A 22022-nucleotide genomic window follows, 5' to 3' on the forward strand; every position below is an offset into this window, starting at 1 on the left:
GGGATCGAGCCCCACATCAGGCTCCTCCGCTAGGAGCCTGCTTCTTCCTCTCCCACTCCCCCTGCTTGTGTTCCCTCTCTCGCTGGCTGTCTCTATCTCTGTCGAATAAATAAATAAAATCTTTAAAAAAAAAAAAGAAATGAGACTTTTCCGGAACCAGTTTTACCCTTTGATTGAAACAGTCAACCTGCTGAACCATAATGTTAGTGTCCTGAGCTTCATACACATACCACAGCTCAAAGGTCATTTCTTGCTTATACCAGTGGCCAGTTGTGGGTCCTTCCCACATAATGTGTTAGCATGTTGTGGGTCCAACACATAATGTGTTGGAATTGTGTGCTCTTGCCTTTTGAATAGGGATTCAGACTGTGTCTTTCTCTGTCAAGTGCTACCTACATAGTAAGTCATAAGATTAATTGTAGGCTTCTTTTTTCTCATTTCCCAGGTGCCCAAGAAGCATCTGATTTAATGTCACCTAGCAAACGGAGCTCTCAGAAGTACATAATAGAAGGGCTGACTGAAAAATCATCCCAGATTGTGGACCCTTGGGAGAGGTTGTTTAAGATTTTAAATGTGGTTGGAATGAGATGCGAATGGCAGATGGATAAAGGAAGACGGTAAGAAATTGTTCATTTCTAGAATTGCTTAGCAAGCCTTCTGATACCGTAATCTCAGGATCTTTAAAAACCAAAACACTTTCTTAAAAAGCATATAATGTGTATGCCTTGGGCAACTTGGCATTTATGCAAAAGAGGGTGGTTTTTAACTTTATTAAAAGATTCCTGGTGGGAGTATGAACTTGTAAGAGGCTGTTGAGCTTGAAGCACTCCTTAGCATTCAGAGGAACGAGTAGCTTCTTTGTCATTATGTGTCCTGAAATCGTGGTCTGATCACTGCTCTAGTTCAGAATCACATATGCCTCCAGCTGCATTTGATAAATGTCGTGCTTCTGTTGGGGCTTTTCTCTAGACCTTTAGCTGACAAGCCCAGAGTAATTAACTAATTTTTATCATCCTTCATCTTTCAGAAGCTATGGTGATATTTTGCACAGAATGAAGGATCTCTGCAGATACATGAACAACTTTGATAATGAAGCTCATGCAAAATATAAGAACCAAGTGGTTTATTCCACCATGTTGGTCTTCTTTAAGAATGCGTTCCAGTACGTCAACAGCATACAACCATCTCTATTCCAAGGTTGGTTAAAGAATGTTAGAGTCTCCCAAAATACTGGCTTCAGCTGGGATGATGAAGAAGATGAAAATGTTTACCTTAACATTGTTCTTGGATCCAAATAATTGTGGGGTGACACCAGTGCCTTTTTTTAAGTTGTTGGTAGTTTCTACATAAGTACATTTTCATTTAAAACTTCTATATCGGGGCACCTGGGTGGCTCAGTTGGTTAAGTGTCCGACTCTTGATCTCCGCCCAGGTCCTGATCTCACTCACGGTTGTGAGATCAAGCCCTGCATTGGGCTCCACGCGGGCATGGAGTCCGCTTAATTGATTGATTGATTAAATTTTTATATCAAGTGATGTAGTGGTACTGCAAAACTAAATACGGATATTCAGTGCCTCTATTTTGAAAAAGCAGCAGATGTAGCAAAGTACTGAAGTAGATTTCACAAAGGCTTTGCAATAGACAAAGATTTTTTAAATAACATTTATGCATATAAATTCTAAAAAATGTGAAAAATAGAAAGGTGAAATCACCTACCCATCCAATATAATACAGCTCTCATATTTGTGTATTACCGTATAGTCTTTCATGTATTTAGATTTTGTTTGGAATTTGTAGCTATAAGGTATTACACATATAACTTCATAGTCTTGAGTTTTTGGCTAATTTTATGATTCACGATCACTATGAAAAATTTGTAGATACATAAGAACAAAGACAGAGAAGGAACGTTTGCTTGTGATCTGTCATTGAGCGAGAACCTTTATTAATAATCTGGTGTATATCTGTACAGTCTTTTTTCTATTCATGTACACTTGTTTGTCTACCAAACTGGGATCACACTGAACATACTCTTTAATGACCTGTATTTTCAAACAACAGCTGAGTAAACTTCCACCTGATACTAAGTTTTCTTTTCCTTGCCGCATTTTTAAGTGTTGGTGTTTTCCCCCCATCCATAGGTCCTAATGCCCCAAGCCAAGTTCCACTGGTTCTTCTTGAGGATGTATCAAATGTGTATGGTGATGTAGAAATTGATCGTAACAAACACATACATAAAAAGAGGAAACTAGCTGAGGGAAGAGAAAAAACCATGGTAATCCTTTCAGATATGATTATTACCGGATTATATGTTTGTGGTTTGCTGGGAATGAATGTAAAATACAGCTTTGGAGCTAAATTGATAAAGCTTAGGTCTTTTAATTATAATTACTGTGTAAATCGGTGGTTCTCAACTGGAGGTGATTTTGCCCCCCAGGGACATTTGGCAGTGGATGGGGAGGAGTTGCTATGCGTATCTCCCATGTAGAGGCCAGCATGCTGCAGATGGTGCTACAGTGCACGGGACAGCCCCACACGAAGAGTTGTTCTGATGTTGAGAAACCCTGGTGTAAGTTAGTTCTATCTGTCAGGACTGAATGGCATCAATTAAAGGTAAAAAAGCCAAGTGAACTACATTGAGCAGCTAGACAGGGTGCTGTGCTAAGTCCTGGCCTCAAAATGGAAAGGGCCGAGGTGTTCCGGCTAGGAAGTCATTAGAAGCCAAGGGGAGATGTTCAGAAGGTTTCATAAAGGAGGTCAGCATTTGAGATCAGCCTTGAAGGATGTAGAGGGTTTCGTCTTTGGAATTGGAGAGTGGATTTTGTGAAGAGAAGACAGTTTGCACGAAGATGCAGGAGGCCAGAGAATATGAAGAACCACTGGTCTTCTGATGGGGCCAGGCAGCAGGCCTGGGCAGAACAGTGATTTCTAAACTTATTTCAAAGCAGAGGAATCCTTTCAGTGAAAGCTTTAGTGGAGGCCCAGTGTGTAACAGCATGACCATGGAGGTGCTCCAGGTCAGGAGTCAGCAGACTTTTTCTGTGAAGGGCCAGGTGATAAATGATGTAGGCTTTACAGGCCCAACAGTCTCTGTTGCAGCTACTCGGTTCTGCTGTTAAAGTACAAAAAATAGCCATACGCAATAGTAAAGAAATGGGGCGGATGTGTTCCAATAAAACTTTATTTATAAAAACAGGATCTGGTCTGCAGGTCATAGTTTGCTAACCTCTGCTCCAGGTAAAATACTTCAGGGGAGCCTAGCGTCTCACCCACTTTCTGTCCCCTCTCCTCTCCTCCTGTCAGTCCCCTTACCACTCCTTCAGCCCCTGAGTAGCATTCACTAGACCCAGGCATGAGGAGAGATTAGTTGAATCTGATGTCTTTGTAAACTGCACGGTATAATATAGAATGGAGCAGGGAAGACGAAACCTTTCTGAAGGCTTCTGAGGTTGCTAAACCTTCTGATAAACTCCTTTGTTTCCTCCCACAGAAAAACGCACACATGCACAATTTCGCAAATAATTTCTGAGGTTGAAAGATGCTTTCAGCCAGAACCCCAGGTTGAGAACTCTGCTAACCAGGCTTTCCCAGATGCCCTCTGATTCATGTTTTAAAAAAACCACTAATGTGGCTGGGTAGCTACTCTCTCCTTCTTCCCTGACATTCCCAGGTGGGGTCACTCGTTAGCTGTCCCTTCTGGGTTCCATGAGTATGTGGTTTATCCAGGTACTTCACGTTAAGATCACAGACACTTCCTGCCATGTGGATAATAGGTCGTCGCCTAATACGGGTTTTAACTAAAAGCAGTGACGTGTCCCTTATAAATCAGTATAAATAACATGGTTCCATTGGTCTGTTTCTCTCCATCCCCACCACCTGCTCCCTGTCCAAGCCATCCCAGTCTTTCATACGTCATCAGGGGTGTCGTCTTGTCTCCCTGCTTGCACTCTTGCTCCCTACCATCTCTGCTTTATCCAGCAACTTTAGTGACGTTTTTAAGACCTGAATCAGACATCAGTCCCCTGCTTTACCACCTCTAGTGGCTTCCCTTCATGCCCAGAATAAAATCCAAGCTCTTCACCTTGGCTTCAGAGCCATTACTGAGCCAGCCTTTGTATGCCGCAGACGCTCGGGCCTCTCTGCACCTCCAGCGCTCTGAGCCCCTTTCTGCGCCTGGATCTCTAGCCCCAAGCTGTGCCCTAAGGTTGGCGTACGTCTCTCTGCCCATCCTGTGTCCTTGTCACTTAGCTCTCAGCCCAGACTTTTCTCCCTCTCAGACCTCTCAAAATGCCCATCCAGTTTTCCCTCTCTATTACTCTATTTTAATTCTGCAGAGCCCTTACTGCTGGCTGTTTTCTTGTTTCTTCATTTGCTGCTTTACTGTCTGTGTCTCCTGATTAGCTCTGTACGAGCTCCGTGGGGCCAAGGACCTTGTCTGTCTTGTACCCTGGACACCTGGACAGTGCCTGAGCCACAACTGGTGAATGAGTGAATTCCCACTCTTCCCTCTCAGCCTTGGCGTCCGGGCCATGGCATAGCTGTTTAAACCCTCTGGCCCTCTGGTTCTTCCTGTTTCTCACCTCTCATGTGTCCTCTGGCAGGCCCTGCTGTCATACTCTGGCCCTCCAACCAACCTCGGTTTCCATCTGTTTCTGTTTTTACTCTACTAACTGATTTTTCCTGGTTTTCATTCTGTCCCACAGTTTGCCCCGACCTGTTGCAGGTCCAGCTGTGTCTGTTTAGCCATCACAGCAGAGGACATAAAGCTCAGCTTATAGATTCATCTTGTTTTACTCATAGTGTTTTGCTTCTTTTAATAACCAAACATCTAAAAATTGGGAGATTTCCCACAGCAGTGGAGATGTTTGACTTCTTTAATAATTGGGATATTTGATTCGCTGGCCCCTGATGCTGGCCCACAGCTGGGGCCACATGGATGCTGCCCACGTCAGGCAGGTGTACGTTCTCCACCCAGCCTGATTCCCTGGCTCATGTGACGTGCCAGGTGGCTGGAGCTGAGGGACTCTCCCCTCCTGTGGGCAACATTCCCCACCCGCACATGCTTCTGTGTGTTCCTGTAGTCAGGGTTCTCGCTTACAGCAGCTGCCCGGAACTTCAGAGTGTACTTTTGCATTTCAAAATCGATTTCTTTAAATTTTAGAAACTGTTTGGAAGCTATTCTTACCATGTCTGAGGTCCCTTCCATAAACTCCCAATCCTGTTTTGAGGCAGGATTTTCTATAAAGTTGCAACAGTGAATACCCCATTCATGTTAGTATATCCTATTAGATTGGCACCGTGTGGCAAGGAACTGGACCCTGATGAAGTAGGATACCTAACAGGTTTTGATTGTAAAAGGGAGCTGGGTGTGTGTCGTTACTGAGGGAAGATAAGAATATGGCAGCTAAGTGGGCAGGGAGGGTCCCCAAGCATCAAGGACGAGCAGGAGAATACCAGGCTCTGAAAGAGTGGGGAGAAAGGTGGGTAGTGGGAGGGAGGTGCTTATTTTTTCTGAGATCAGCTTGAGGAATGGAGCTTTTACCTGAAATATTGGTACATATTTTTAAATGCGCATAGTGGCGTGAAAATCTGCAGGGAGAATTTAATTTGGGTCATTAAGTTAGTAAAATAACCTAGGTAGAATAAAGGCGTCCAGAAATTCTCAGCAAAATAAAACTGCGTGGAGCTGGTTTACCTTTACCATTTTTTGGCAGCGTGTCTGACCGTGCTCACTGTCACTTATACAGGTGCGTTTCTCTGAGACCGCTCTTTGGCTTTGCATTTCTTGAGATGAAGAGCAAGAAAAGTAGGGCTCTTTATTGGAAAATACAGAGGCATTAATAGATAAGTGCAGGCAAATGTAATTTCTGGTCGACACCTTGCATTAGGCGAGCAGAACTAGAGAGGGCTGGCTGTGGGAGAGGGTATGTAGACGGAACAAAAGATTAGGAAGAGTCATTCCTCTGAGTCTTAGGGCGTTTGGGCTTTAATTTTATTCTACACGATAAACTCATTTGGAAGCAAATTAAATGGTTTCACATATTGAAAAAAGAATTAACTATAAAACATATGCCACATTAAGCTGTATCTCTGAATTTAAAAATCTAATTTGGGGCTTTTATAACATTGATATGTTTTTAAACTACTGGAAGTTTTAACTCGATAGCTTTACTTAGAAGCCAGCATAAGCTTAGAGTTTATCGTCAGAACATAAGCTTAGTTTTTAAGGCAAAAATTGAATATGTGAGAATGAAAAGATGCAAAATTTATATATTAATTTTTAAGGCCAAATTGTGAAGTTCAAAATATTATCCTCATGATAGTATCCTTTGAAATAAAATCCGTACGGTAATCAGAATTGGCGGTAATAAACATAACAACGTCTGAGTACAGTTGACCCTTGAACAACATGGGGGTAAGGGGCACCAACCCCCACCTGCCCTACAGTCATAAATCTGTGTATAATTTTTGATTCCCCTAAAACTTAACTAATAGCTACTGTTGACCAGAAGCCTTACCAATAACATAAATAGTTGATTGTCTTATATTTGGTATCTTCTGTGTGTTATATACTGTATTCTTGAAACACAGTAAACTGGAGGAAAAAAATGTTAGTAAGAAAATCATAAGGAAGAGAAGTACATTTACAGTGCTGGACTGTATAAAATCCGTGTGTCAGCGGATCTGTGTAGTTCAAACCTGTGTTGTTGAAGGGTCACCTGTATAAGTTATAAGCTAATCACCTTCTTCACCTTCTCTAAGCAGAGTTCAGACGATGAAGACTGTTCAGCAAAAGGAAGGAACCGTCACATCGTGGTCAATAAAGCAGAGCTTGCTAACTCCGTTGAAGTGCTCGAGAGCTTTAAACTAGCCAGGGAGAGCTGGGAGCTGCTTTACTCCCTAGAATTCCTGGACAAGGGTAAGAACATGCTTGTCGTATTAGTGCTGTTTATCGTGTTATATAAAATCAGTGTGCTTAAAATAGTGTTCTACTTGGAACAGCAAGACACTTAGAGCTAAATTGCTTACAGCAGTTCACACGGTTTATAGGATTCTTTTTTGAGCAGGACATCTAATCAGTTATTAATTAATATTCAAATTATCAAAAACTATTCAAATCATTTACATCTTAGCTTCTACTCTGAGTGTTTATTATAATTAGGATTGGGGTGGAGTTTGAGGGAGAGTTTTTCGTCTTTTAACATTGCATTGCTGGTCTCTTTTCTCCTTTTTCTTGCTGGGTTTGTTTAGTGTTTTTATTTGTTCTGTCCCACTGCCTTGTATCTTCCTTAGGTCACATGTAGCTAAGCATACAAAAGGTTTTTATCTGCATTAATTCCATTGCCTGAAAAACTCACCCTACAGAAAGCCTGTTTTCTTTTGAAAATGGACCTAAAACTATGGGGAGGTTTACAACTATTAAGTATTTCAACATTACTTAGAGATCACTAGCGCTAGGGGCGGGGGGGATGGGGTAACTGGGGGATGGACATTGGGGAGGGTGTGTGTTGTAATGAGCACTGGGTATTATGTAAGGCTGATGAATCACAGACGTGTACCCCTGAAACAAATAATTTAAAAAAGAAGAAGAAGAAAAAGAAGAAAGAAAAATCACTGGCGCATTGCTAACACGTGGATTTTACTATACTTTGGAATCAACAGTATATTTTTACTTTCCTTCTGGCCAGTGGACCTTCGTCCCTTGGCCTCTTCCGTCCCGTGCCTGTACAGAACCCTTGGTCAGCTGCGTCCTGTCATTTTTTCTAGGTAGATAGAGCGTCACTCCGTCTCTCCTGGTCACATCTAGAGTTGTAAACATGTATGTGACCTTTGGGGGGGTAGTTTTCCTTTAGCTATAACTTGACTTTAAAAAATGAGTCAAACGGTTAGTGTTGTATCTTTGTTTTCTGAGCTAGCTGAAAACAATACCTTTTCTGAGGAGAGCCAAATAATTGACAAGGTAAGTGAGGTAATATACGAAAAACACTTTGAACAGCTCTTGGGACATGGTGTGTGCTTAGTAAATGTTGGGGCCTAATAAAAATACCGCTTGTGGATTACTGATAAGTATTATATTCTAACTTTACTATGTAATTGAATTCTAGACCATTGTTTTAGAAATCAAAGTCCACAGTTACCGTCCCTTTTTTGAAAGTTCGTCTCTGTTTTGCTGGGTTTGTTTTGTTTTCTGCTTCTGTATTAACGTGTTTTCGGTCAATTTGCTTTTGAATTCTCAGAATTTACAAGAATTTGTTTGGCATGGAAGACAGATACTTGGCTTTGGTTGAGAATCTTCCTCACTGATATGATCATCTATCAGGTAGAGTGATGTGTATTTTAAGTTCCCGTGTCTGTCTAGGATGATGATGGTGGTGAGCCAGCCATAGCGTGCAAGATGTGTGGGTTCCTTTTGTAGGCCAGTCGTGCTCCGAAGACAGCTTCTGGCCTCAGTGGCAGAGGGATTATGGTCCACTTTCATCTCCAAAAAACTCCAGAATGACAAGGCCACGTCTTCTGTGTTACTTTTGCACACCCCTCTGTAAAAGCAAGATTTTTACTTTGCAATAAAAGATGGGTATTTCTCGCCCCTCGACTCTCCTGGAGTCCTTCCGCCCTGCTCTGCCGTCTTGAGCTACTTAGGCCCGGAATGGAGAGAGCTGATAATTCCCTAAGAACACGCAGAGCTTCCGACCTCTGTTGTTGAAACACACAGGCTGCTTCTTCCATCCTACATAAAGGAGAAATGGTATCAGTTGTAAAATGTTTATAAGCAGTGGTGTATCCAAAATGTATTTTATCCAAAAGCTTGTGTTATTTTATTTAATCTTAAGACTTAAGACCCAGGGCACCTGGCTGGCTCCGTAGAGCATGTGACTCTTCATCTCAGGGTCGTGAGTTCAAGCCCCATGTTGGGCGTAGAGATAACTGAAAAATAAATAAATAACTTCAAAAAAAAAAAAAAAAAAGGAATTAAGACCAGAAAGAAAAATCTTTGTATGTATAAAGTACCTCCATAAAGAACCCTCCATCTAGCTTTAAATAAGTTGGTTTCGTTATTGCTAAGTCTCCTTTTTCCTCCTCAGATGATCAGACAGAGCTACCTTATCTGTAGTTGCTTAATGAACCCCGGAGATTTTTATGTATTTATTTATTTGAGAGAGAGTCTTAAGCAGACTCCGCGCTGAACACAGAGCCCAACACAGAGCTGGATCTCACGACCCTGAGATCACGACCCGAGCCAACATCGAGACTCAGACGCTTAACCAGCTGTGGCACCCCAACTCTGGAGATTCTTTTTAAACGTCAGTGTTTCTCACCTCCTTGCTGTTATGTCTTTCTTAGGGTCAATATAAAAAAGCGATAGCCAGCCTGCATCATCTAGCCGCTCTCCAGGGATCACTTCCTCAGCCACAGATCACAGGACAGGGGACTCTGGAGCATCAGAGGGCACTCATCCAGCTAGCGACCTGCCACTTTGCCCTAGGGGAGTACAGAGTGAGTAGTGTGCGCCTTGCACGGGACCCTCAGATGCACTCAGCGGGGCTGGGGCTTCCTCTTTCCCTAGAGTGGCCTTTAATTCAGGGCATGTTTATTTGAAATAGGGTTTTTCTGCCTAGATTTTATCACCGAATCTGCTGGTAAAAATCTTGATAAATTTGTTTCACTTAGTTTTCTCTTTAGTTATAGCTTGCCTGAAATCAGGCTTCGGTACTTCCCAGATTTCCTGTTCGTACCTTTTTCCATTTTGTTGGAGGATGGTTTCTTTTTTTCTCTACTTACCTGGAATTGCTTTAGAGCACAATCAGTCCTATTGTACTTGGACAGAAGAGGGAGGCATTTACTAAGTAGGAAATGGAGGATTTCCATTAGCTTATTGGAGCCTCAAATTCTGTTTTTACATGATAATGACACCTCATGGCTGTGATTGTGAGCCCCTCCTACCACAGGGTGGAGACCCTGTGCTTTACCTTAGAATCTGTCACAGCACCTACCACAGTGGGCTGCACAGCTTTGATACTTAATACATGTTTGAATTCAATTAAAATGATTAAGCACATTCTTTATTCTTTATACTGTATAAATTCAGGGCCACAACTTAACACACAAACTCTGATTTCTTCTCATCTTTCTATATGTGAAGTTGATTACTTGGTGATTAGTAACCCTGAATAAAGTTTCTAAACTTGAACTTTGAAATGTGATTTCTAATTTGCCATGATGATATTTAGGAGCATGTAAAGTATGTGCATTAAAAATTGAAAATACTTTTCTGCCATCATTTATGTAATTATCAGGTACCTAATTCCAAGTCTCAGTGAATTCCTCCTGAGAACTTGAACGAGAGCAGATATTTACCCACGCAGATATCCATATATCATGTACAATTAGAGAGTTATACAAGGCACTGCTGTTCAGCATTGTATTAGGGAATATAAAATAAACAGATTTAATTAAGCTGGGCACACTCATTCTCTTTGAGGACTTCTGTCAAAGCCGATCGCGGTGAGGCCTGCACCCTTAGTTGCTAACTTAACCTGCTTCCTGAATCTCAGCTGCCTTCAGCTGTCTGTCTTCACCTCAGACCCAGCGTGTCCAGGTGTGAGTTTCCTTCCTTCTCTGGCCCTTAGATGTAAAACTCTCAAGTCACGGTTGACTCTTACTCTGGCTAATCATTTTGATTGTTCCAGTATGAAGCTAATATCTTTGGTGTGGTGCCTTTTATTTCTTTTGCACCACTCTAATCCATGGCTCTGAACTGAGTTTTTTGCCAGTCATCTTTTTCCATCTCTAAGTTACGGTCATTGCTTTCTACGAGATTGCTGTCATCATTCCACTTAACTGAAATAGTGACTTCCTTGGTGCCCCAAATTGAACCATGTGCTGGGGGTGGAGATACAAGCAGGATGTGGGAATTGAGGGATCCCTGATTCAGGACATATAATTTGAGTTACAGAGAAAAGTGCAAGTATTTATAGAAGACAGTTAAAAATCCAGTACTAAGTGGTATGCCCTTGACATATGCACAGTAGGCATTCAGGGAAGGGTGTTTTCACCAGGGTCCATGTAGTCAGGGAAGGATTTACAGAAAAGATTGGCTGGAGGTGGGCATATGACTCCGGAGTACACATCATGGCCCCACTCCTTACTAGCTCTGTGACCTGGGGCAAGTTACCTCACCGAGCTGCCTCACTCCAGTGTTCAAGTTCTTAACGACCAGGCTGTCGAGCTCTTAAAGCTGGAGCTTCACAACCCTGTGGGCCTGGGTGGGTTCGGGATGACCCTCTGAGTTAGCTGTGGCTTGGGGCAGTTAGAACCCCCAGGTTAGTGCCACCAGCTCTGAGCAGCCTTACAGAGATTTTCTGGATGCGCCAAGACATGAAAAAGAGTGGAAAGCATGGGTTTAACACTCCACTTCCTCATCTGTAAAATGGGGATAATAAGAAGGTTGTGCTGGACACGTAGAACGTGCTCCCAAATGGAATCTGGCTGTTACTAGAATTGAGCAGGTGGACCGTAGGTGAGGGCTCCCTCTCTGTGGATTGAGAGCGACCTGCTCGGTGTGGCACTTGAGGCTTCCTCAGCCACCAGCACTGCATCAGACCGGTTTTGTCTGTGTTATTTCTGAAACCATACCTTCTTTCCCCTCACCTAATCACCTAAACACACCCAGCCCTTCCCCACATCTTTCTCTCCTCCTCCGAAAACCCTTTTTTCTCTTTTCCACATTCCAAATTCTTCCCCCCCCTTTGAGGTTGAGATAAGGGTAACCTTCGTACCTGAACCCTTTCCAGCTCGTTTAGCCCATGTATATTTCTCCTTCATTTTAAATTATGCTTTATATCATACCATGGAGTTCACTATTCTGTGTCCCATTTTGTTCATTTTTCTATTCAGTGAGTTAGTAAACGTCTTTAAGATGGGCCTACTTCTTTTGGATGCCACTGTGCTGTTAAACACGTGGGTAGTTAATACTTGACTAATTTGTAATTTTTGTTCTTTTGTTTTACCAGCAAAGATGAGTTGTTATTCCCCCGAAGGTCTAGTACCACGATCCTCAGTTACTTTTTCTACATTTGCTGTTGAGCAAACAGTAATAATCTCGTAGAGTCCTGAGGTAGTGGTACAGACCTCCATGTGCACACGTTGCCCAGTCGTCTGCTACACATATGTTAGTGTTCTGTTGATTTGCTTTTAATGAGACTTTCAGGTTGGTGCCTTTTCATCTGATCTTCTTTAGATGACATGTGAAAAAGTCCTTGATTTGATGTGCTACATGGTACTCCCTATTCCAGATGGAGGCAAAACACAGGAAGAACCCTCAAAAATAAAGGCCAAATTTAGAAAAGGTACAGTGACAAGTTTTATTCATATTTCGTAAATACAGCTCTAGGACCCAAGGCCAGGAAATTCTTTATGATTCCTGATGAAATAATACTATGTGATCTGAGGGGTTTGACAAACTGTATAAAAAGTTAATCCCTTGCCACGCTTGTCCTTGGCACTGATTTCATAAGCAGCTGTAAATCTGTCTTTCTTCCAAAGTTCTCTTCACTTCCTGAGTTTGTTATCTCTGAAGAATATCCGTGAACTCCTTTTCCTATCTTTACCAATTCTCAGAAAACTTGCAGATGATTTGTTAAGAAGTGTGTCCTGGCATTTCCCTCTCAGGTTATTTTGAGCTTCACCTCAAGGAGCATATTGCTTGAAAAACTATATAAATTTAGTTGTAATGTTTATATAAGAAAGGAAGAAAGATACACTGTCAGGGTTCTAAGTTTCCACATTAGAAGTTAGAAAAAGATAAGCTAATGAACCCAAAGAAAGTAGAAGACAGGAAAATATAAGAGCAGAAATCAGTGCAATAGAAAATGAAATCGAGGAAATTAATAAAGCTAAAAGTTGTTTTTTTGAAAAAAATAAAATTGATAAACTCCTAACAAGATTGATCAGGAAGAAACTGAGCACAAGTTACCGATAGCAGGAATGAAAGAAGGAATGTCACTACAGATCCTACTGAAATCAAAAGGACATTAAGAGAATAAATTACTAATAACATTATGCCAATAAATTCAGCAATTTAGTTGAAAAATTCCGTGAGAAACATAGCTTGCCAAAACTGACACAGAATGAAATAGAAAATATGAATGTTCCTACATCTATCAAAGAAATTAAATTGTTATCAAAAACTTTCCCATAGAACTCCAGATCGAAATGGCTTCACTGGTGAATTCTGTCGAGCACTTAGGAAGAAATAACACCAATCCTACGCATACTGTTTTAGAAACTAGAGAAAGAGAGAACACTTCCCAATTCAGTTTTTAAGGCCCAACATAACCCTAACGGCAAAACCAAATAAGAGCATTGCCAGAAAAGGACATTAAAGGCCAGATCCATCATAAACATAGATTCCAAAATCCTCAAAAAATCTTAGCAAATTGAATACAGCAGTATATAAGAAGAATAAAACATATGACCAAGTATACTGGGAATGCAAAGGTGGTTTAACGTAGAAAAATCAATCACTGTGATATCACCACTTTAGCGTAGTAAAGGAGAAAAATCATATGATTCTCTTAGTTGATGCAGATAGGTTCCATTATGTTTGCATTCATCATTCATGATTTTTTTTAAATCTTAGCAAACTAGAAATAGTTATTCCTCAACATCATTCTTAACCATGAAATAGCAAATGCTTTCCCCAAGATCAGCAAGAATACAAGAGTATTTGCTCTTACCACTTCAATTCAGCATACTGGAGTTTGTAACCAGCACAATAGGGAAGAAAAAGGAAGGCATAAAGGTTGAAAACAGCTGTCTTCATTTACAGATATGTGGCTACATTAGAAAAGCCTAAGGAAGCTCCAAATAGAGTAACATCAAAAACCATGAAATACTTAGGGACAACTTTATTGAAAAGTGTACAAAATCATGTTCATAGATTGGAAGACTCATATTTGTTAGGGTTCCAGTTCTCCCCAAATGTATCGGTAGACTCAGTGCAATCCCAGTCAAAATCCCAGCAGACTTTTTTTGGGGGGGGGGCGGTTAGTTTGATTCTAAAATCTATAGGGAAGTATAATCTAGAATAGCTGAAACAGTTTTGAAAAAGATGACAAAACTGGGCAACTTACCCTACCTGATAGCAAGACTTTTAATATAAAGCTACAGTTATCCAGACAGTATTGGCATAAGAGTGGAAAATCCAGAAAGAGACCCACACAAATATGGTCAGATGATTTTCAGTGACAGCACCAGACCAATTCTTTGGAGAAACAAAGGCCTTTTCAACCAATTGGTGCTGGAACAAAGGGCCTCTGCTGTAGAAAGAAAAAGGATCCTCAAGCTTTATGTCACCTTATTCACAAAGACTAATTTGAGGTGGAGGCAAGACTAAATGGAAAAGCTAAAATGATAGCATTTTTTAGAAGAAAAAGTATTGCTCTCCGTGCGGGGGTTCTGCAAGCAGCAGGCCCAGGGCGACCCTCCTCCCCCGGAGGATTGGCAGCAGTGCAAACCGCAGGAGCCTGCAGAGTTCGGTGCACACAGAAGTGCAGACTGCTTTCCCTGAGGGTTTATTGAAGAGAGAGGGGCCACAATCTTTCAGCTCCGGGGCTGGAGATCAGCCATTTTTATTTTGGTCCTCTAAAGTGGTGTAGAAAGCCTTGAGGGAACAAAAGCCACATAGAGCAACCCAAAGCAGCTTACACGGAGCCCTTCTGCTGGCAAGGGGCGGTGCAGCTCCGCCCAGGCAAAGACACCTGAGAATCAGGGCAGCAGGCCCCTCCCCCAGAAGACCAGCTGAAACATCAGGAGGATACCAAGTTTACAGAACACACAAAACTGCAAAACTCCAGTGCTAGGGAAAAATAGTATATAGAATTTGAGGTTTTTTTCTCATGACTTATTTTTCAGTTTAAAATTTTCCTTTTCTTTTTTTTTCCTTTTCTTCTAGTTTATTTGATTAACTCTTCTTTTAACTTTCATTTTTACATTTAAATTTTATAGATATATTCTTCATTTTTGGCTTCTTTTCACTGTATTCAATTTATATATATATGTTTTGCTTTCTTTACAATTTTAGGATTTAGTGTCTTCTAACAAACAGACCAAAATACACCCAAGACCAAGTGATCACCCTGTTTTGTCCACCTGAGAGGTTATATTCTCTCCTTTTTCCCTTTTTTTTTTCCTTTTCCTTTTTCTTTTTCTTTTTTGGTTTCTGACCTCTTCAGATTTGTCTAGTGTGTATTTCACTTCAGTCATGGTTGATATTTTTGATTTTGTTCTCTTGTTCATCCATTCTTCTCTGGGCAAAATGACTAGGAGGAGGAATTCACAACAAAAGAAAGAACCAGAGGGAATACTGTCTGCCACAGATCTAAACAATATGGATATATGTCAGAGATGGAATTCAGGATGATAATTATAAAGTTAATAGCTAGGCTTGAAAAAAGCATAAAAAACTCTAGAGAATCTCTTAGTGCAGAAATGAGATCCAATCCGGTTGAAATTAAAAATACTTTAACTGAGATACAGTCTAAAATGGATGCTCTAACAGCTAGGGTAAATGAGGCAGAAGACAGAGTCAGTGACATAGAAGACAAGCTGATGGAAAGGAAGGAAACTGAGGAAAAGAGAGAAAAACAACCAGTGGACCATGGGGAGGATTTGAGAAATCAGTGATACCATAAAGCAAAACAATATTAGAATTATTGGGGTCCCAGAGGAAGAAGAAGGAGAGAGGGAGGGACAGAAGGTATATTTGAGCAAATCACAACTGAGAACGTCCCTAATCTGGAGAAGGAAACAGGTATTCAAATCCAAGAAGTAGAGAGAACCCCCCCCACACACACACACACACAAAATCAGTAAAAATAGATCAACACCCCAACATGTATTAGTGAAGCTTGCAAATTTCGGTGATAAAAAGAAAATCCTGAAAGCAGCTCTACACAAGAGGTCCTTAACCTACAGGAGTAGGAACATTAGACTGCCAGCAGACCTATCCATAGAGAGCTGACAGGCCTGAAAGGGCTGGCATGATACATTCAGGGTACTAAATGAGAAAAACGCACAGCCAAGAATACTTTATCCAGCAAGGCTGTCATTCAGACTGGAAAGAGGGATAAGGAGCTTCCAGGACAAACAGAAACTAAAAGGATTTGTGATCACTAAACCAGCCCTGCAAGAAGTATTTAAGGGAGTCCTGTAAGTGAAGAGAGAGCCCAAAAGTAACACAGACCAGAAAGAAACAGAGACAGTCTACAGAAAGGGACATTATAGGCAATACAGTGGCACTAAATTCATATCTTTCAATAGTTACTCTAAATGTAAATGGCTAAATGCTCTAAACAAAAGATACCGTGTATCAGATTGAATTAAAAAAGCAAGACCCATCCATATGCTGTCTACAGGAGACTCATTTTAGACCTAAAGACACCTCCAGATTGACAGTGAGGGGATGGAGAACCATTTATCATGCTAATGGACATCAAAAGAAAGCTGGGGTAGCATTCCTCATATTAGGCAAATTAGATTTTAAACCAAAGACTTACTAAGAGATGAAGAGGGACACTATATCACACTTAAATGGTCTATCCAACAAGAAGATCTAACAATTATAAATATTCTCCTACCTTGGAAGTAGTCAACTATATAAACTAATTAATAACCCAATTAAACACATTGATAATAACACAATATAGTAGGGGACTTCAACACCCCACTCCCAGCAATGGACACATCATCTAAACAGAAGATCAACAAGGAAACAAGGGCTTTGAATGATACACTGGACCAGATGGACTTCACAGATATATACAGAGCATTTCCTCCTAAAGCAAGAGAATACACATTCTTCTCGAGTGCACATGGAACATTCTCCAGAATAGATCACATACTGGGTCACAAATCAATCTCAACTGGTACCAAAAAATTGGGATTATTCCCTGTGTATTTTCAGACTGCAGTGCTTTGAAACTTGAACTCAATCACAAGAGGAAATTTGGAAAGAACACAAACACTTGGAGGTTAAAGGCACCCTCCTAAAGAATGAATGGGCCAACCAGGAAATTAAAGAAGAATTTTTAAAACTCATGGAAACAAATGAAAATGGAAACACAACTGTTGAAAACCTTTGGGACACAGCAAAGGTGGTCCTAAGAGGGAAGTACATAGCCATACACGCCTTTCTGAAAAAAGTATAAAAGTCTCAAATACACAAGCTAACCTTACACCTAAAGGAGAAAAAACAATAAATAAAGCCTAAACCCAAGAGTAGAGGAGAAATAATAAAGATTAGAGCAGAAATCAATGAAATAGAAACCAAAAGAGTAGTAGAACAGATCAATGAAACTGAAACCAGAAGCTGGTTCTTAGGAGAATTACTAAGATAGATGAACCCCTAGCCAGATGTATCAAAAGAGAAAAGAGAAAGGACCCAAATTAATAAAATCATGAACGAAAAAGGAGAGATCACAAACAACACTAAGGAAATACAAACAATTTTAAGAACATATTATGAGCAACTATATGCCAGCAACTTAGGCAATCTGGAAGAAATGGATGCATTCCTGGAAACTTATATTCAGGAAGAAATAGAAAACCTGAACAGACCCATAACCAGCAAGGAAATTGAAGCAGTAATCAAAAATCTCCCAACAAATAAGAGTCCAGGGCCAGATGGCTTCCCAGAGAATTCTATGAAACATTTAAGGAAGAACTAATACCTATTCTTCTGAAGCTGTTTAAAAAAAAAAAAGTAAGGAAAACTTCTAAAATCGTTCTGAGGCCAGCATTACCTTGATCCCAAAATCAGACAAAGACCCTGCCAAAAAAGGAGAATTACAGACTAATTTCCCTGATGAACACGAATGCCAAAATTCTCACCAAGATACTAGCCAGTGGGATCCAACAGTACATAAAAAGCATTATTCACCAAGACCAAGTGGGATTTATTCCTGGGCTGCAAGGCTGGTTCAACATTTGCAAATCAACAACGTGATACATCACATTCATAAAAGAAAGGATAAGAACCATATGATCTCTCAATTGATGTGGAAAAAGCATTTAATAAAATACAGCATCCTTCTTGATTAAAACACTTCACAGCGTAGGGATAGAGGGACATACCTCAATATCACAAAAGCCAGTTACTAAAAGCCCACAGCGAATATCGTTCTCAACGGGGAAGAACTGAGAGCTTTTCCCAGAAGGCCAGGAACACAACAGGGATGCCCACTTTCACCACCATTGTTCAACATAGTACTAGAAGTCCTAGCCTCAGCAATCGGACAACAAAAAGAAATAAAAGGCATTCAAAATGGCAAAGAAGAAGTCAAACTCTCTCTCTTCATAGATGACATGTTACTTCATGTGGAAAACCCAAAAGACTCCACCCCAAAATTGCTAGAACTCATAGGAATTCAGCAACGTGGCAGGATATAAAATCAATGCACAGAAATCAGTTGCATTTCTATACACTAACAATGAGACAGGAGACAGAGAAATTAAGGAATCAATCCCATTTACACTTTACCAAAAACCATAAGACACCTAGGAATAAACCTAACCAAAGAGATAAAGGATCTATACTCAGAAAACTATAGAACTCTCATGAAAGAAATTGAGGAAGACACAAAGAAATGGAAAAACATCCCATGCTCATGGATTGGAAGAATAAATATTGTTAAAATGTCTATGCTGCCCAGAGCAATCTGCACATTCAGTGCCATCCCTATCAAAATACTATCAACATTTTTCACAGAGCTGGAAGAACTAATCCTAAAATTTGTATGGAACTAGAAGAGACCCCAAATCACCAGGGGAATGTTGAAAAAGAAAATCAAAGCTGGGGGCATCACAGTGCCTGACTTCAAGCTATATTACAAAGCTGTGATCATCAAGACAGCAGGGAATTGGCACAAAAACAGGCACAGATCAATGGAACAGAATAGACTCCAGAAATGGACCTTCAATTCTTTGCTTAACTAATCTTTGACAAAGCAGGAAAGAATATTCAGTGGAAAAAAGACAGTCTCTTCAACAAATCGTGCTGGGAAAATTGGACAGCCACAGGCAGAAGAATGAAACTGGACCATATCTTTACACCATACACAAAGATAAACTCAAAATGGATGAAAGACCTAAATGTGAGACAGGAATCCGTCAAAATAGAGGGGAACACAGGCAGCAACCTCTGTGACCTCGGCTGCAACAACTTCTTGCTAGACACGTCTCCAGAGGCAAGGGAAACAAAAAACAAAAATGAACTATTGGGACTTCATCAATATAAAAAGCTTCTGCACAGCAAAGGAAACAGTCAACAAAACTAAGAGGCAGCCCACAGAATGGAACAAGATATTTGCAAATGTCATATCAGATAAAGGCTAGTATCCAAGCTCTATAAAGAACTTACTAAATTCAATATCCAAAAAACAATCCAGTCAAGAAATGGGCAGAAGATGTGAACAGATATTTATCCAAAGAAGACCTACATATGGCCAACAGACACATGAAAAAATGGTCCACATTCCTTGGCATCAGGGAAATACAACTCAAAATTACAATGAGATCACCTCACACCTGTCAGAATGGCTAAAATTAACAAGACAAGAAACCACAAGTGTTGGCAAGCATGGGGAGTAAGGGGATCCCTTTTACACGGTTGGTGGGAATGGAAGCTGGTGCAGCCACTCTGGAGAACAGTATGGAGGTTCCTCAAAAAGTTAAAAATAGAGCTGCCCTATGACCCAGCAATTGCACTACTAGGGATATACCCCAAAGATACAAATGTAGTGATCTGAAGGGGCACCTACACCCCAATGTTTATAGCAGCAATGTCCACAATAGCCAAACTATGGAAAGAGCGGAGATGTCCATAGACAGATGAACGGATAAAGAAGATGTGGTCCATATATACAATGGAATACTACTCAGCCATCAGAGAGAATGAATCCCTTCCATTTATATTGACGTGGATGGAACTGGAGGGTATTATGCTAAGTGAAATCAGTCAGTCAGAGAAGACAATTATCATATGGTTTTGCTCATAAGTGGAATATAAGAAACAGAGCAGAGGATCATAGGGGAAGGGAGGGAAAACTGAATGGGAAGTCATCAGAGAGGGAAAAAACCATGAGAGACTCTTAAGTATAGGAAACAAACTGGGGAGGGGGATGGGGTAATTGGGTGATGGGCATTAAGGAGGGCATGTGATGTGATGAGCACTGGGTGTTACACACAACTGTTATATTATTGAACACTACATCTGAAACTAATGATGTACTATGTGTTGGCTAGTTGAATTTAAATAAATATTATGTAACTGAAAAGTAAACAATATGGCATTATATATAATTTCAAAACATTTATTTTCATTTTTAAAAAAAGAAAAGGTCCTTGCAACTGGTAGGTAGATTTATTAGGACACTACAAATTTCCTAGAGGACAAAAGCATGATAGTCTTGATCATTACTGAAGCTGATTAAGGTACATATGGTGTTAAAAAAAAAAAATGTATAGCCCAGACCCCTTCAGAAAGTGTGTCTCTGAAACAGAAGCAGATCAGGTGGGTTAAGACTGGACCTAGCTGACTTCAAGACTTAGTTTTAAGCTATAGTAATAGAGATAGTGGAGTGTTGGCATAGAGGCTGACTGATGGAACAGAATAGAGAACTGAGAAACAATGGTATTACAATTCGGTGAGCAAAGAATGAATTTATCCAATAAGTGGTAGTGGGGCAGTCGATCCAAATGTAAAAACAAAAAAAATGTGGTCCCTCCTTCACACTACACAAGAATTATTTAAATTTTAAGATTTAAAAATGAAAAGTAAAGATTTCAAGCTTTTAGAAGAAAATACAGAAAAGACTCTTTGGGCCTTCCAGGTAGAGAAGGATTTAGGCTACAAAAAGCACACAACAAAAAGGAAAAGATTAGTAAATTTAGTCCCATTAGAATTAAAATAGCAACAAAAGCTACTATGACAAAGGGACAGGAGAAGTCATAGCCTGCAAGAAAGTTATCGGGCACAGACAATCAACAAAAACTTTGTATCCAAAATTTTGAAAAAGCTCCTTCAAACCAGTAAGAAACAACCAGCCAACCCCTCGTAGAAAACCAGGCAAAGAATATGAACTACAGAGTCACAGAAGCAGAAATCCAAATAGCCAGAAACTATTTGAAAGGACTCTCAACCTATTAGCAATATGGGGAACTCAGATGAAAACAGTAAGCTACCACATCACCCACATCAGAATGCAGAGGTTAAACTGACTGTGGGGATGTGAAGACACACATTGCCCGTCTACTTCTGGAAGGTGTATAGGTTCATACCATCACTGTGGAGACCAGATTGAACATCTCGTTACCTGGTCATACACCTCTTCCAGCTAAATGCCTTAGATCAGTGCTTTTCATACTTGGATCCTCACCCCCCGGGTCATGAATTTCAACCAGACATTTTCTTTTTTTAATGAGATAGAATATAATATTATTATTAAAATGAATTCATCTCCTTAAAAAAAGGTAGATTATATTTCAGAATGAACCTTTTGTTTTAGATACATAAACGTGTAAATATGTGTGCACAGGATCTCCTTGATTTCTTGTTACTTTCATCCTCAGGGTAGAGAAGGATTTAGGATATAAAGAGCACACACCATAAGGGAAAGGATTAAGGTCTTCATTTGAAAATATTGCCTAAGGCTTTTTCCCCCCACATGCGCACAAGAAAATATATATGAGAATGTTTATTTCAAGCATTGTTTGTAATAGTGAAAAATTGGAAATCTCAATGTCCACCATAAAAGAATGGATAAATGAATTGTGGCATATGTAAATAGCAGAATACTGTATAAACATTGAAAGTCAGTGAATTAGAGCTATAGGTATTAGTATTGAAAATAGTTTGCAGAAGGATGCATACAATATGACACCATTTATATAGTAGACTGAAAACTTGCAAAACTTTCCTCTGCTGTTGCAGAGGAATAAAAAACAGCGCCTTCAGAATAATAGT

At 40.3% G+C, this 22022-nt stretch overlaps 1 protein-coding gene across 8 annotated transcripts in view; it reads left to right on the forward strand.

Moving 5' to 3' along the window:
* The window catches only part of INTS10 (integrator complex subunit 10), a 36425-nt gene that overhangs the window by 5942 nt on the left and 8461 nt on the right, over positions 1-22022 (forward strand). For all 8 annotated transcript variants that reach the window (XM_026485682.4, XM_048226274.2, XM_026485683.4 and 5 more), the window contains 7 exons: positions 446-617; positions 1028-1197; positions 2143-2276; positions 6767-6920; positions 8239-8321; positions 9344-9496; positions 12240-12348. In XM_026485682.4, the coding sequence (XP_026341467.1) occupies positions 446-617; positions 1028-1197; positions 2143-2276; positions 6767-6920; positions 8239-8321; positions 9344-9496; positions 12240-12348 (975 nt within the window). The remainder of the gene's footprint in view (positions 1-445; positions 618-1027; positions 1198-2142; positions 2277-6766; positions 6921-8238; positions 8322-9343; positions 9497-12239; positions 12349-22022) is intronic.

The sequence above is a fragment of the Ursus arctos genome, unplaced genomic scaffold, assembly GCF_023065955.2.
Source record: "Ursus arctos isolate Adak ecotype North America unplaced genomic scaffold, UrsArc2.0 scaffold_27, whole genome shotgun sequence".
In the NCBI taxonomy this organism is placed as follows: domain Eukaryota; kingdom Metazoa; phylum Chordata; class Mammalia; order Carnivora; family Ursidae; genus Ursus; species Ursus arctos.